Source organism: Ixodes scapularis, unplaced genomic scaffold (assembly GCF_016920785.2).
Source record: "Ixodes scapularis isolate PalLabHiFi unplaced genomic scaffold, ASM1692078v2 PGA_scaffold6__148_contigs__length_123643588, whole genome shotgun sequence".
In the NCBI taxonomy this organism is placed as follows: domain Eukaryota; kingdom Metazoa; phylum Arthropoda; class Arachnida; order Ixodida; family Ixodidae; genus Ixodes; species Ixodes scapularis.
Window position 1 is genome coordinate 111,934,326 of NW_024609881.1, and position 16,096 is coordinate 111,950,421.

General features: G+C 46.7%; 1 protein-coding gene across 1 annotated transcript; it reads left to right on the forward strand.

Annotated features, from left to right (window-relative positions):
* Positions 1 to 281: 281 nt before the first annotated feature.
* On the forward strand, positions 282 to 10,730 carry LOC8023627. Its single transcript, XM_029978161.3, has 2 exons — positions 282 to 473; positions 7,805 to 10,730. Exons 1-2 carry the CDS (start codon positions 424 to 426, stop codon positions 10,116 to 10,118), a joined length of 2,364 nt encoding a protein of 787 aa, XP_029834021.2. The 5' UTR covers positions 282 to 423; the 3' UTR covers positions 10,119 to 10,730.
* Positions 10,731 to 16,096: the final 5,366 nt, after the last annotated feature.

A 16,096-nucleotide genomic window follows, 5' to 3' on the forward strand; every position in this document is an offset into this window, starting at 1 on the left:
CTGCCTCCTTGAGTTGTGCGCCCCCCACCCCAAAAAACAAATTGAATTCTTGGGGAAACAGTGCGTGGGTAGTAATGTCGCCATGGCTAATTCTTATTCTTATTTGGCGAATGTTTACTACTACGACTGCTACTACATTTATTCTAGGAGCATATATTCTGTTCCGCCACGCGCATTTAGTGATTTTACCGGGAATATATTGCACCGCGGGATGGCGCTACATTCCGCCCCATATAAATATACTGTTGTTTCTTCTCTATACTAAATTTCTCAAAACCCTCACTTCCGCTTTTTTTGTGCGCGCCTTTTTTGTTCGGATCCTCCACGCCGCACGCCGTCTTTGCCTCTTCGGTCATCGATAAGGCCCTTTGTTTCGGGAAAGTCCCGAATGAGGAAGTCGGTGGCAAACTGCAGTGGTTGACGATGCCTCCGCAACTTAGGAAACGCCCGGCGCCACCGCCCGATGCCTTACCGTAAGTGCCACGCTGGGGGTGCCGGACACTTATTCGAACGCCGTTTCATCGAACGCCGTGTCATCGAATCGCTTATGCCGTTTCACCGAATTTCACTTCACCGAAAGAGGCCACAAGGAGACGTCGCCTCCTTGTGGCCTCTTTTCTTCTCGTCCCTTTTCCGAAATACCCCAGTCTCGGGTTAAACAAAACTATGGTTAACTTCCACCAGCTCGCCTGCACCCTTACAATTTTTTTCACTTTCACCGAATGTTTGACCATTTCAGTGCCCTTTCGATGTTTTAACTTTGCTTCCGAATTGTCTTCGCGCTGGTCACTTTTTCGTCAAATGTTTAGTTGCGGAATCATAGAGGATAACAAAACTTGAGTGGGCATGCAACTTACCGTTCTCAGGTAAGATAAGCGGCTGTTCACTACCACACACTTCGTTCCCACTTCATTCCCCAACTTGTTTACGCATGAGAGGTACTTCCTGAAAAGACATATAACTATTCCTCGCTGCGCTTTTTATATTTTGTGTTCATCTGCTTACATGTGTTTTTATTGGATGCTAGGATACACCACGTGACCCTCTCTACCCTAAAGGCCCTGTCACACTGAGGCAACACGACGGCAACAGCAACACAACACGCTGTCCAACAGTCAGGCAACTTGTTGCTCGCTCCCCGTGTTGTCCGACAAACCTGTCACATCGAGGCAACAGCAGCACAACATGGACGACAACTAAAATGTTGCCTCGGTATGACTGCTTTCGGCAACAAAAACAGCAGCAACTTGGGTTGGACAGCGTGTGTTGCCCTGATCGCTGGCTGAGCGAATTTCGGGCCGGCAACACGACAACAGAGATAGCTTCGATGGCAGAGCTAGTTTCCTATCAATAACGATTTACTCAAATAAAGGCTCGGAAAATGTTATTCAACAATTAAGGCTGGTCTGCAGCTAAAATTATTTGATGAATGTTTTTACTGCGTAATTACGGAAAGCGATCGTCGAAATGGTCAGAGCTACGGTCGCGAACATTCAGATCGGTGTTGAAATTAGAACTGCCAAGGGACCAGCTCATGTTACTGCAAGGGAAATAAAATGGCATGCCTACCAGTGTTGCGGAATGGGCACCCCCCTTCCATTCCAATTCCATTCTGGGAAATTAGAGTTTTCGATAATTCAATTCCTAGGAATTTAAACACTGGGCCCATTCCCACTCCTGAAATGACTGAATCGTTCCATTCCATTCCTTTAATTCCTAAACGTAAAAATTGGCACTTGACAGCTACATTGTGTTGCCGGCATAAGCAGCATAAAGCTGACATTATCAAATGCAGAGACAATTGCAAAAAAAAAAAAAAAAAAAAAAACTAGATTCCTCAAAACAGCACTGATTTTACTAAGCGGACCGCTGGTGGCACAAGGTGTTTATTTACAATGTACTGCAAACATTGAAAAAGCCCCTTGATATGTCGATGCTTGTTTAAGACATCGGTCTCGCGACCATGTGGCTCGCAACAAACAGCAAAACCTAAATCCACTCATTTTCTTTTCTTTCTTTAACTTTTTTGCATTTTACTTTTAGGACATACGCGGCCAGCGTGTTTGTTTGATAAGACCATAAAGTTATCCAGTTCGTACATGGCTTAGGAATAAGCTATATTACTGTATTCTTCAAATACAGCGACACGGCTAGTACACTGCTGGAAGCGACTCCATGCACAATGGCAAGAACACATCCTCTGACAAAATGCAACCTCTGCGGCGCAGCACGATTGATTGTATCGATGTCACGAAACCTGTTTTAAAACGCATAAGTACACGCTTGCTTTACAAATCTCGATATTTCTTATCATATTCAATTATATTTTTGGCTGGTTCGCCTGCCCTTTTCCACCCTTTGCATACTCATTCCCGTGTTTCCTCTTCAGATGGCGAATAAAGTTCGATGATATACGCCGACTGTACCGTGTATAGTTTCGTTGCACAACTTTCAGCGTGCAGCTTGTTTATTTTCTTTGCGACTAATGTCGAAAAATGTCTTCCATGATGCCATGACTCGATCTGTATTTATCTTGTCTTCTCGTCCGAATGTGATGTTCCTCTTCGCGCTGATCGAGTGGCGGGCTCAGGCAGCAGACGGTACTAACCAATTCATTCTTCTACCTCGGTGTCGGTTGTTCGCGTCGTGGCGACGGGTCGGGTCGGCGTTGACAAAGCTCTTCACATCAAGATACAATTCATGGGGTAATACCGCACCGTTCGAATTAACATTCCCCGTGTTTCCTCAACCACACCGTCCAACTGATTTCTCACCGCCTCAAACAGGGTCCAGGACAAGGAGCACGAATGCAGACCGGACAGCCGAGACGCGCGGAAGCCAAAACCTCAGTGGCAGCTAGCAGCTCTCCTTCTCAGTTGCCCTCACAGCAACGGTCGCACCTCGTCTGGCGCGGGACGATCTTTCTGCAGGTCTAGTCAGTTGGGTCACACCAAGAGCGATGACGATAGTCTACTTCACCTTACGATGGACCTCAACAGACAGCACGAGAGCCATCGAAACCAATTCAGCACCTCCTGAGTATCGCGTGACCCTGCAGTCCCGCTCACGGTGCTGGATTGCCTAGGGTGACTCGTAGCGTCCGCAGCAGTCCATCGCAAGGTGAAACGAAGTATGCAGAGACTAAAGTCAAAGGAAATGAGCGGGAATCCGCTAGCTTGCTTGTAACCCAACCCACTAAAACATATAACACAAAAAACAAGCATAGGAACAAAGACCAAGTAAAAGGCGGACTTACACTACAAATGCAGTATAAAAAAACAAGCCTCGGAGCAAAGCGCAAGAGGAGAAGAGGGAAGTGAATCTCGTTCTGTTTTAATGCCGAAGCAAACCCACATTTCGCAATTCAAAGGAGTGCGTACGAATGAACGTGGAAGGCAGCAGGGTTGGCTGCCTGCTAAACAACGCTCCTCGAACTATAAGAAAACAATACGTGATCATCTTTCTGCGGCGCCCGAGTCAACGAGTTATAGGAGCTCTGCGAGTTATGAGTCGCTTCCGCTCCCAAGTCTCAGTCTGTGCGTGCGCGTGCATTCTACAAACCGCCGCAACAACAACAAAAAAGCATGACAAGAAGGACGATGAGGAGTTGTGCATGGCGGTTTCTTTCTTTGCCGCTCCCTTTTCTTTTGCTTGGTGCTTGGTTTCTTGTTTCGCTCTCGTGTAATGCCATCGAAGCCCGACGCCTGCGCGTCCGTGAAAGGCGCCACGTTACCCACCTTCCCCCCTTTGCTTTGACACTTGCTTTTTGTATTGCATTTTTTTTTTTTTTTTTTTTTTTTTGCGTATAAGTTTTTTAGGGCTTCACGCGGGCTAGCAGCTTCCCGCTCATTTTATTTCTGAGCAACAGACTCGCTGGCTGGCTCAATTTAGCTAACTGTAAACACTAAAAAAAAAAAAAAAAAAAAAAAAAGTTGTGCTTATTTGGTTTATTCTATTCCCATTCCATTCCGGGGTCGTGAAAATGCGGAATGATTCCGGAATCATTCCAACTCTGGAGTGGCAACTCCGCAACACTGATGCCTACTCACCCGCTGATATAAATAATCCTGGAAAGGGAAGATTAAAAAATCGAAGCATTATATTGACCACTCTTATGATTGTTGATGCTTGGAACTTGGAAACAGCCGCTACCAGTCACCAGGACGTTCTGGGGAATGAAGCGATCGCATAGCAGGCGGTAGGCAAATATACAGCACTGAAAGATGTTTATTCCACCGACTGTTATGAAAGCCGATCGTGTCGGTGTCGCAGTTTGCAAGCACTGTCAGTTCAGCTCAACACCACGCTACAAAAGACGCTTTGGGGTACTACCGGTGCAAACTCAATTTTACAGTAGAAATAGGAATTGCGTGAAAGAAAGAATCGGGCAGAAACACTTCATACGGTGGCGTAAATCCCAAACATATATCAGCGATCTCACTTTCCTCGATTGGGGCTATCTGCTTTGTCAGCGAATGAAGAACATTTTGATAAAATAAAGGATGTAAAATACTTCCCGTGTCAAGTTTTCTAATCACAGTCACTGGTTGATGTCGTACCGTGGTCATTTCCAGCACTTCGAACGCACTAGCACTTTGTAGAGTCACATCTCCAGCGACGCCGCGCCGCACACGAAGGTAGACAATCAAGATGGCAGAGTGTTCCCCGTGTTGTCCCTGCCGTCAGCGCGGTGTGACAGGGTTGTCGGACAACACGGTGGCCTTGCGGCAGCAATGTGTTGCCCGACTGTTGTTGTTGCCTCGATGTGACAGGGTCGCCGGCAACACGATTTTCTCGTGTTGCCGGACAGAGTTGTCCAACTGTTGCCTCAGTGTGACAAGCACCGGCAACTGGCGTTTTCGTTTGCCTGGGTCGCGCGTGAACTTTGTTAACTTCGTCCTCGATTATTTTATGATACAATACGCACGCTGTAGGCATCAGCAACATATATTCGGACTCTGAGATGTGGGTAAACAAATTTTAGTACATTTTGTTTGGATTCCCGATGAACTGTTACCATCTTACAAGAATCCCAGGAAGCTCACCAGTGTCGATGTTTACATTCCATTTTCTTGTTATTACTCTTTTTTCTGGAATCCTCAGCATTTTCATTTGGTCCAGCCTTTAAAGGGATACTACAACGAAATTTTGGCGCTCATTTTTTGGTCTATATGTGTTAAAAGAAGCAGCATCACATCGAACATACCAATATCTTGTTAAAAAAGTCACGAAAAGGAATTTTAAAACAAATTAAACGATTAGCAAAGAGCACCTGGTGGATGTCGCTAAGGCCTCGCTTGTAATGCCCGTCTAGAAACCTTGACAGCTAGTGACGGAGGTTGTCTCGCCTCCGGCCACGACGAGAGAAGAGGGGCAGGAGGAACTCCCCTCTTCCCGAGATTGCCTTTGTGTGTCGCAGAAGTCGCTATTGCCCCCCTAAAAGATTACAGAAGATTAACCCGTCACTCAAAATTCGTACAAAAGCAGTCGCTTCGGTGGCTGGAACGACTAGGTCATCCTCTCGACGTCAGCCTCGCCGTAGCTTTGCTCGTCCTGAGACGACCTACGTCACGATTGCGTTGGATGTCATATGGTCTCCGCTGGGCCTTCTCGGAGCACTTGCCAGAGTGGGCCGTTTATAACGAAAAATACAGCCACCAGGCTTAAAATACAAACTTGCGATTGTCATTTACGGATATTGTTGATCATATTCAACCTATTTTTGACCACGATGGGAATATTTCAAATTTCGGTGAAGTATTCCTTTAAAATAGTAAGGCGCGCTCAAGTGTCGAGCTGCAGCACTATCAATACATCTCTTTTACAGCGGTGTAATAACACGCTGTGCCCCATAACCAACTGAACTTACGCAAGCTCCCTTTAAAATATTTTATCTTTATCTCCGTTGTTCTTGCTGTCTTTTCTGGGACCACAGAAAAGTGTCTGTCTCAATGGCTTCATTTTCTACTCGAACCCGCTATCAGCAAGCATTGTTTCGTTTGGTTCCCTTTCCCGATTCGGATATGACGATACCAGATACAGTCTGGCAGACAAGCTGCCCGACCTCTTAAAGCTCGGGCAAAAATTGTGCCGGTAAATTGCCGGCACACACCTGAGAAGCGCCACCCGAACGGCGCGCGCTCGCCAGCCTTTGACCATGCGAACGCCCTTGCCGGTGATATGGCAAAATATTTTGCTGGGAAATGACTGCCCGGATTTGCCATAAGAACTTAGGTTTAAAGGCCAGCAGGCCCATTTTTATGCTGATCTCAAAAAAAAGAAAAGGGAGACACAGTTTTTTGGGTTTTTTTTTCATGCGACATAGAGACAGGTCATCAATTGCTTCAAGGACGGCTTCGTGCTTGAAGCAGAATATGTCTCTTCAAGGACAAGGGTGCACCACTGAAGAAACGTATACCTTCATCACTGCACCTGATGATAACAGGTTTCAAAACATTTTAAGTCTGTGGTAACATTTTCTATTGGCCTCATTAACAGTGAGTCATGAGTTACTATGATGAACTAGAAATGGAAGTGGCAGTGAAATAAAGTTCCTTATTATCTTATACAATCTTGTGCGCAGCAAGGACTAGGACAAAAGAAGAGATCAGGACACAGCAGTGCACCTTGTTGTGTCCTGTTCTCTTCTTTTGTCCTCGTCCTTGCTGCGCACAAGATTGTATAAGATGTCAAACCAACTCGCCCAAACAACCACTCTTCTTGTTCCTTATTAGTTCTCTCACCCTCTAGGAAAATTAACTTTATAAATTATAATGATATAACACTGCTAGTCTTCCCTTGTTAAGAGAAAACCATTTCCTAGATCAAAAATTCTGTACTGCTCAACTAGGTGGTGTTCACTGAAATGGATTCGATGAAATGTCTTAACTCACGGCATCACCCAGTGATCTTTAGTCAGTGACAGGTAAAGTGGAAGCTCCTCCCACCTCTTTCCACTTTAGCCGAGCAAACGCTGGGGAGAATTTTGCCTACTTTCCAGCGTTCACTCTGCCAAGGGAGAAAGAGGTGGGAGGAGCTTCTACTTTACAACTTGTCACCAACTATGCAAATGTGCATCCCCCCTTCCCTTTCCATAAAAAAAATACAAAAATACAGGGGGCTATTTTTATTGCAAAAGCAAAGGATGCATCGCCAAACGCTTAGCCAACGTCCAAACGTAGCGCTAGCAGTCTGTACTAGATATAGAACTTTCAGAACCATCCGTTATCTTATTCAAACGATATAATGATTTTCTAAAAATTTCTTTGGGAAAATGGGGCCTGTTCTTGTAAATTGCTGCCATTCAGCTCCAGATATTCTAGGGCTCCTTCGGCCATCATTTTCCCATTGAGAATTTCAGAAAATCACGTTTAACTTTTGAATAAGATTACGGTGAGCTTTGAAACTTTGGCGTCTGGTTCAAGCCGCTAGCTTTGCAGGTGGGCGGAAAATGAGAGTTTGGTGATGGATAGTTTATTTTTTAGGTAAAAAAAAAAGCCCCTGCAAACATTGTTTGGAACAGCCTATACGACTGCCCCCACCCCCAATTTACTTCACAAAGTACACCAACCTTTGGTACATGCCTCGTATACTAAACATATGGCAATAGAGTTGTGCACAGGTTTAGTGGTTTATGCACGCAGCAATTTGGGAAAGGGCATTTCTCATACGATTCCCTAAAATGGTTGTAGCCTGCAGATCTCTCTATTGTTTTGTTTTTTTATTTATTTATTCATACTAGTGGCCGTTACAGGAGCGAAGTTGTCATCAGTCCTCTGTCGCGATCCTTTTGTCCCTTTCTCAGGACAGTCTCCCAGTGCCGCTGGGAACTCCGGAGATTCGCCACGAGAAACCGCTGTCCAGAGATCTCCACGGCCAAGGAAGCATACAGCTTTCTGAGCACCATCGGTGCCTACGCCGATTTGCCCCGGTTTTTCAAGCCGTGCACGAAAAGTGACGGCGAGTCGTGTCACCTGCTGGACCAGCTCGACATCTGGAACCAGTTTCTGCAAGAGGTGGGCATGCTGCTTGAGGAAGTGGCTCCGGGGACACTCAGCGTCGCTCCACAGCGCAGGGCTTCTGACAGTCTTGCAGCCGAGTACTGCAATCCCGACGGATGGGTGCTCCTTCACTGGCTCTTCAAGGAACATCACTGCATTGCAAACCTACGGCTCCTCAGTCCCAACAAACATTCCCAGCTCCATCTGGGCGACGCACTGAGCCAGAACTCTGGACTGAAGACGCTGACACTGAGTTACGAGACGAGCGAAGATCGTCTTGTAACTGTGGAGGAGATCAGGATGATCTCCTCCACCGTGAGACGTTGGACAAAGCTGGAGAGCTTGTCCATCAGCGGATTAGTGCTGTCCAATGACGTTGCGGTGCTGCTCGAGGCCTCCCTGGAGAAGCTACCGTCGCTGAGGTCTCTGGAGGTATCTTTCTTTAGTATCGCTCCTGCCTGCGATGCTGAGCTGCTCAAGGGTGTGTTCAAGAGGATGTCGGCACTGACATCGCTCTCCTTGTCCTACACGTTTGAACCTCCAGACGTTGAATTGCTGCTCCACTGCCTGGGACCTGGTCTGTCCAAGCTCAGCGTGGATGACAGTTTTCTGGTACCCCAGGAAGGAGCGGTCTTCCAAAAGTTTCTCTCTGGCAATACCATCTTGAAGAAGCTGACCCTGACCCAAAAAGTGTGCACAGGAATGGGCGAGCTCGATAATGTATTCAAGGGTCTTCTGGTAAATCATAGCCTCGAGGAACTGCACCTTTCGGGCTTTGGCCTCGAAAATCCCACGATGGAACTGCTTGCAGAAGCTGTGGTGGAGCACAGCACCCTGAAGATTTTGGAAGTTAATTTTTTCGACGAGTGCTGGGAGATGGACGGTACACCTCTTGCGAAGATGCTGGGTCAGAACAAGAGCATCCAAGAACTGAAGTTCGAAGTGGGCGAAGTTGCCTGCTACGACGCATTCGCCGAGGCAGTTCGCAAGAACACCACTCTGAAGAAGCTGTCTCTCAATCTTGTCCAGTTAGACGACTTGGCCGAAATCTTCGTCTACAGGGGGTTTCTGGAGGCACTTTCGTGCAATGGAACGATCCAGCAGGTCACGCTGGGAAGCATTTACTCTGTTTTAGTCAGCCAATTCAGCGAGCTTCTCCGTGAGACTGGGACTGAAAGAAGGGTGACCTTTGAAGTCGACTTTTCAGATGCCGAGTTGTTTACTGAGGCTCTGGAGAAATGCTGGGGACTCGCTGAAATGAGTTACTCAGACTGGGGGTCCAAAATCCCTGTGCCCCCAAGTGCATATCGGCACCTGATGCGATATCGCTACCTCGAGGATCTAGACATCACCCTCTGGGATCAACCGATGGATGACGAGGCCGCGACTGCCCTGGCTGAGTTTCTTGCATCTACCAGAACCCTGCAGTCCGTCCGTCTCCTCTTCCACATTTCACCGGCGGCCACACATGCACTCTTGGACAGCATCTCGTGCAATAGGAGCATCTCAAGTTTATTCATATCGGGGTGGACTTTCAATGAACTGAATGCCAATCTGTTGTGGCAGATCTTGAGGAACACAGAAATTCTCAACAAAATCTATCTGTCACTCTACAATAACAGCGATTTCAAGGCACTGAGCCAGTTCCCGGAACGTCTGCTAGACAACCACAGCCTGTTATCTGCAGATTTTTCGGACTTTAAGGATTTCAAGTTGAAAGTCAAGGACGTGATGCGGCGGAACTTGTCGACCCTCTACCGTGCCGTGATGTTTGTGATGGGTTCGCGTGGAAGGCGCTATGCCGAGGCCTTTGAGCGCGTCTCGAGGAGTCCAGCTTTGGTCAAGGAAGTGCAGAAGTCTGCCTCTGAATCCAAGGAAGATGCCAAGGAACGGGTGAGGTGGGCCAAGGACTACCTGAACGAGCACTTCCTGGCGGCAGCTTGTGTTGTCAAGGACACTGTTACGTGCACCAAGAATGGACAACTGCAGCTGGATCAGATTAGCTTAGACAGCTGGCTCCATATCCGACGGTACCTGAAGGTGACTGATATCAAGGAACCCACTAATCAGCCATCTACGTCCCGTCACCTTTATAAGAAGCGTCGATTGAGGCGTTAGATGTGTAGAAATTCCTTGTAGATTTTTTTTTGTTTTTTATTTAAAGTGATTTTTTGTTTTAATTGGCTGCGAGAAAGAAAAAAAAAACCTGTGTGTGTGTGTGTTTTTTCTTTTTTTTTGCATATCCACAGGTTTGTAGATGCTGGGCGTTCCTAAAAGAAAGTTCTGTTTCTGAAATTTGCTGGCATTTTTAAAAAGTACTAATGCTTATGGACTATTTGCAGCGTGTAGTTCTTTGCATAACATACTTTTGATTTAAATGCCCAAGTATTACTGGCAGTTAGGAATTTTTGAAGGTAGTCTTTCAAGTAATGTCAAATGGGGCAAGCTTGAAGTTTCCTGCAATTTTTGTTTATTGACCCTAGAGTACAGGTCTTCTACTGCATTTTGATATTTGAGAAATGCAGGCATTAAACTGTCGGAGCCTTGAAGACAACCACGCATCTGTTGTGGATATATTGAATATTGGTGTTTAAGAATTTCATACTTGTAAAGCTCCTGCTCAGTTATGTGGGAGCATGCAATGTTCACCTGGTGAACCATCTACAACAAACTAGGATGCAGCAAGTGGACCTTTGGTGTCAATAATAATAAAAAATAATGAAGCGAAAATTTTGTTTTTGTTTTTACTGGCATTGGTTTCTGGTGGTAATGAAGAGCAGTAGCTCCGCCTCCAGCCAATGCTCCAGCGTGCACTGCTTAATTTCCGTCGTGCTTTGGTTGCACATGCTCGCAAGACAACGAAGCAAAATCGAAGGTAGAAAGCTTATGCCACTAAACTCTGTTTCAATGCGAGAGTGAGCGTAGCAGGTGCCACAAGAGCGAGCTTTCGGCATCGCTGCCAACCAAGAATGCTCGTATGGTGCAAGTATCCTTCAAATCACACTTTCGGTTGCCCAACTTGGCACGGTTGGGCTTGGCGTGGCACAGTTTGTGTTTTCTTTTCAAATTGCCAAACAACTCGCGAGGACTAGGATCGACAAGACGCAACTTTTCTTCAATCCCTCATCCTTTGTTTTCCCCAAGCTCCCCATCGGCTCCGGCTGTGCGAAGAGCTCTCGCCAAACACTGACGCATACGTAACCGAAGCCTTTGTTTTCCTTAAGCTTCCCATCACAATACACTGTGTTGAAAGACTCATCTTGCTTGAACACAGTACATGTGGGGAAACTAGCCCCTTTTCGACTGTGCCGGTGCAGATTTTTTTCACCCTTGCATTGCGTGGCCTGCAACTAGAGGGGTTTTCAAATGTTACATTATATACCTGTTTTCACCTCAAGAACCGTAGTAAAACAGGTGAGGCTCCTCGCAGAGCATTACTAATTTCCTTCTGTATGTTGGTAATTAAGATATATGTTGGTGCATTTAAGATTAGATGTATCATATGAAGACATACACATTCCAAATGGCAAAGGCATCGCTTTTTTTTCCGACAACCAAATCTCGTAAGAACTACTTCGCAATGTGTACGAACAATGCGCAAAACGTGTGTTTTTCTTGAAGTGAAAACAAATGTACCTGCTCGTTCATCTTAAAAAACCGTTTATCTTAAAAAAACAAAGCAAAAAAAAAATGGATTAATGAATTACTGAAGTCGATCACACAGTATTACCTGTCACAAAACACATCAATTCCGATGAGTTGTGATGCCCACAGAGGCAAGCCGATCACCCTCTGGATCGCCATCTTTGATTTCCGCAGCACCCCCTATGTTCGCTGAAACTTCAAAATACTGCAGCGGTCAAATTCCTAATCTATGTGGGCAGTGATTTCCTTGCCCACCCCCTAGGGGGCAGTGGTGTAGCCAGGGGTGGGGGGGAAGGGGGGGTTCAGAAGTCTGAACACCCCCTGAAATTTTATGGTTTTTCCCCTTTCCAACGTCAGTTATCTTTTTTTTTTTTTGTTTGTGCTTTGTCCTTTTGTTAAGGCAGTAAAAGTCTTGTGTTTCTCTTTCTGTTTGACAACTTACTACAGCCAGGGGCCGGGCCCACAGCATTCTGAAGCAAAACGAAGATGACGACACTGTCCGTGGACTGCGTGAGAAACACAAGTCTGGCTCTGGCTCTCCGAAGAGCTCTCGCCAAACTCGAACGCATTAGTAATCTAAGGTTTTCCTTGGTTCACAGGTGCGAATGGCTCAGCTCTCGACGTCACAAAAGCCGCGAAATCCTGACCTGGAAGGACGGTGGCGTCGCCTCTGAGAATGCAGGCAACTTGACTAAAGTCCCCCTACCCTTTGAGGCTTAAGGATTCGACGGCAATTTTAGGGCAGTGAAACAAATGCACAAAATAGCAACGATCTGACTCTGCAAACCCCACAATGAGGCGAAAACAGGGTGACGGCGTTTTTCTTTGTTTCGTCCCGTCTTTCCCTCTCAGAGTTCACTCGCCCGCACTCCTTTTGTTTCAGTAATACACCAACCAAACTGTTAAAAAAAGCATCCCCCTTAATCAAAAGATAAATAAGCGAGAGAAAAGTGGCAAAATATGCACAGTGAAAGCGACTTTAAAATGCTCATAGTCACTTGGTTTCAAAGCGTACCTAGTTGACTTCTTGATTCGCTGCAGTGGGTAATGTTTATAGCCTTGCGTTCAGCACGTGACTCGTGAAAGTTTCTCTACATATACACTTTCTGGATTGTCTAAGAAAACTCTACCGCAAAAAAAAGAAACTGCTGTGGCTAGCGTTACGTCTGGACGGAGCACTGAGACGCGTATACCTAACCCTCCCCCCCCGCTCTCCCCTCTCTCCCCTGTGAACTTAGGGAAGGCAGAGATTTGGACGTAACTTGGGTTACGTCAGACGTAACGCTAGACACGTCGAAAGAAAAAAAAATATTTTACGCGAAACTGTTGTAAGCGTGCTGGCTCAAAAGTGGTCATCGGAGCACGAGCCCCTTTCATCACCTCTCCTCCGTGCTGCGTTCCTCCTACCATCAGCGTTAAGAACAGAGGAGAGGTTTGCCTAGTGACTCTAGGTTTGCCCGTTCAATATATATTCGTTATTGAGATTCATTGCGGTATCACAGTATTGATACCGTGGCTGGTACCCATGTAGCACCCAATGTCGTGCAAACATGCCCTGGGTGTTCTGAATGTTGAAGGAAAGTTAAAACACCATTCGGAATGTTCCCCTTCAAACATTCATATGCAACATTTTTGGAACATTTGCTTGCGAACATTTCTAGAATTTTCGCAGGGGAAGCCAACTTTACTGAGCTCTCGCGCAACCTGTGGTTCGAAACACCATCCACTACATGCCACTTTGTACCAAAAATATGCAAATTAAGTGGAGTTTCTGGAAACTTAGCATAAGGGATCAGTTTTATCTCATACGAGTCCACCGAGGAATAAGCAATGGTTTTCAAAACGTGATAATGAAGTTGGCACTCACTGCGTATGTAAAGGGCCAGTTTTTAATAGACCTGATTTTTAGCATCTGGGGTTCAGTACTTTGATAGAGGCATTTCCCAGTTGAGTGTGGGATGCCACGTGTTTCTGTTCTTAAAGGGGCACTGACACATCAAAATCGTATTTTTTTTTATTATCCGAAACGGTCGAAAACGATGCCGGGACATTACCCTCAAAATTTGAAATTTGGGAATTCAGTATTCGTGAAGTAAAAAAACAATTTCCAAATGCCGAATTCGAAGTTCCCGCGCGATCGGCGCCGGTGCCTTGACGTCAAAAATTGCGGAGACCTGAGAGTCCCCTTTCCTGTCACCACTCCCTGCTGTTGCCATGGCGACCCAAAGCGAGGAGGAAAGGAGCGAGCGCCGGTGTAGGACGCCGATCTCACTACCCCTCCGCTTCGACTACGGTAGTGGTTATGGCGTACGCCAAAATCAATACCGTAGTCGTTTCGGCGTACGCCATAGTCAATACCGTAGTCTTTTTCGCATACCCCAAACACACTACCCTTACGCCAAATTCAATACCTTGAATAACGTCGGTTCAGCAGGGGTTGAGCCAATCCGTATTTCGCTAAAACTGGCGGAAGTAACTTTCTGCAGCAAAATACCCTGATTGTTTGTTGTTGTTTGTATGAGCAGCGGAACGCGCGCGGCAGGCGTTGCTAATTTTGATTACCGTTGATACGGCTGACGGCGCACAGAGCTGAAGGGCACAAGCAAGGAAGCTTGGAGTGATTCTGTGTCAATGTGATTTGACGTCGCTTCTTTCTGTTTCTTCAATCATGGTGCAAATGCAGGTGCCCGACTCCCGAACGATTCGAAGGCAAGAGTGGTAGCCCGCCTATCCGCTGGTCTTTCAATCGCATGCACTGTCGTCATTTTGGGCACAGCGGAAGTAAATAAGACGCTCACTATTTTAAATAGCGTGCAATCGCCCTGTCTAGGTTCTGGCGACACCGTTTCAGGCTGTAGATGAGAAAATTTAGCCACTACAGTACGACTGCTAGCCTGGGGTCTGTGCCTCACAACAGATCGAAACGGGTGGGGGTGGGGATCCCTGGCAGCGGGACCTTTCGCTGTACGAGCTGCGGTGCGCTAACACGCTCGTCCTCCGATACCCCCTTGGGTCACAGCGCTTGCTGAAAGAAGTTTGGATCGTTTTACGCAGATTTTGCAGTGCGTACGAGACGCACAACAGCTACGTACTACGTCCTAGATGCCCAAACTGAGGCTCGCTACTTCTGCGCCGCTCTCGTGATCTGGGGAACAGTATGCTCGCTATGAAAATGTTGCAGTGAGAAGTACGGAAAAGTAATATTATAAAAGAAGAGTATTTTAAACTGGCTTGCATTGTCACTGAACATATGAAAATAAAACTGATTAGGAATGCCGATCAGATCGAGTGGAAATGTGATATATTGTGCTCAAGTTATGTGTGAAGTTGCGTCGGCACAGGAATTCAAACTTGTTGGCCCCACCCCCGATTGGATTGATTGGATTGGATTGGATTTGGGGCTAACCCCTTTGTATCGGGGGATCTCAGCAGCGCTGGATCTAGCCTGGCTAGTAGCTACACTAGCCAAAAACGTAGTTGTGTTCTTTTGCTCTCCTCCACCAACACTCCAGTCTCCTCTTTGTCACCTCCACTGGCTGCGAGCTGTCGGCGTCATACTGTTCGTCAACGCCCCGGAAACCCAGCGCCACCGCCATGTCTGGTTCGTACGTCACGTCCGGCTTTATACCCGTGCATTCCAGTATGACGTGTTCCGCCGTCTCGTCTGCTCCCTGCGCGCACATGACGCACTTCACTTCCATGTCCATGTACTTCGCGCGGAAAACGCGGGTCCGCTCCTAAACTCTTCCAATGTTGCTGGCAGTTTTTTTGTTTTTTGTTTTTTTTAATTATTATTATTATTGTAACTTCAAAGGTCCCAACAGGGGCATTACATAAGGAGTGGGGGGGGAGGGGGGGTGGGGGAAGTACATGAAAAATACAAAACATCAACATATAAACAGACAGGTGGCTTACACCAAAAGGGCTGGTGAGTAATATAAACAGTGAGAACAAGTGTGTGTGAAATAAAACTGGTACATAAATACACTAGCTAAAAGAGTAATCGAAGCATTGCGGAACAAGACAGGGTCGCCTATTGCCGGGCAGAACCAGGGTAATCACCGACTCACATCAAGCATTCCGGAGCTTCCAGTCGGGCTCGGTGTCCTGAAAAGCGCTTCAGGTGCTCAAAAACAATAGACCCCCAAAGGAGCCCATAGAATTTGAATGGGTACCTGCCCACTCCGTGGTAGAGGGCAACAAACTTGCTCACCAGCAGGCCTGCGCGCTGACTTACCGGGCCACAGCCATGGAAGAGGTGCAGGACCAACCCATGGGGACCTAAAAGGAAATAGCAGTTGCACTCTACTGCAAGGAAAGGCGAAGACTGCCATCCCCGCATCCTAAGTTAACGCTGGAGGAACAGGTAGCGCATAGGCAAAGTCAGTCAGGGTCCTTCCCCCACCCCCTTTTACTCAGTTGCATATGTTCCCCACTCAATACAGTGGAAA

What these genes read in the sequence shown, in the direction of transcription:
- LOC8023627 (XM_029978161.3), top strand. Translation starts at nt 424, where the DNA reads ATGCCTCCGCAACTTAGGAAACGCCCGGCGCCACCGCCCGATGCCTTA. An exon ending in CCACCGCCCGATGCCTTACC is followed by an intron (nt 474 to 7,804) that starts GTAAGTGCCACG and finishes TCCCTTTCTCAG; the next exon opens with GACAGTCTCCCAGTGCCGCT.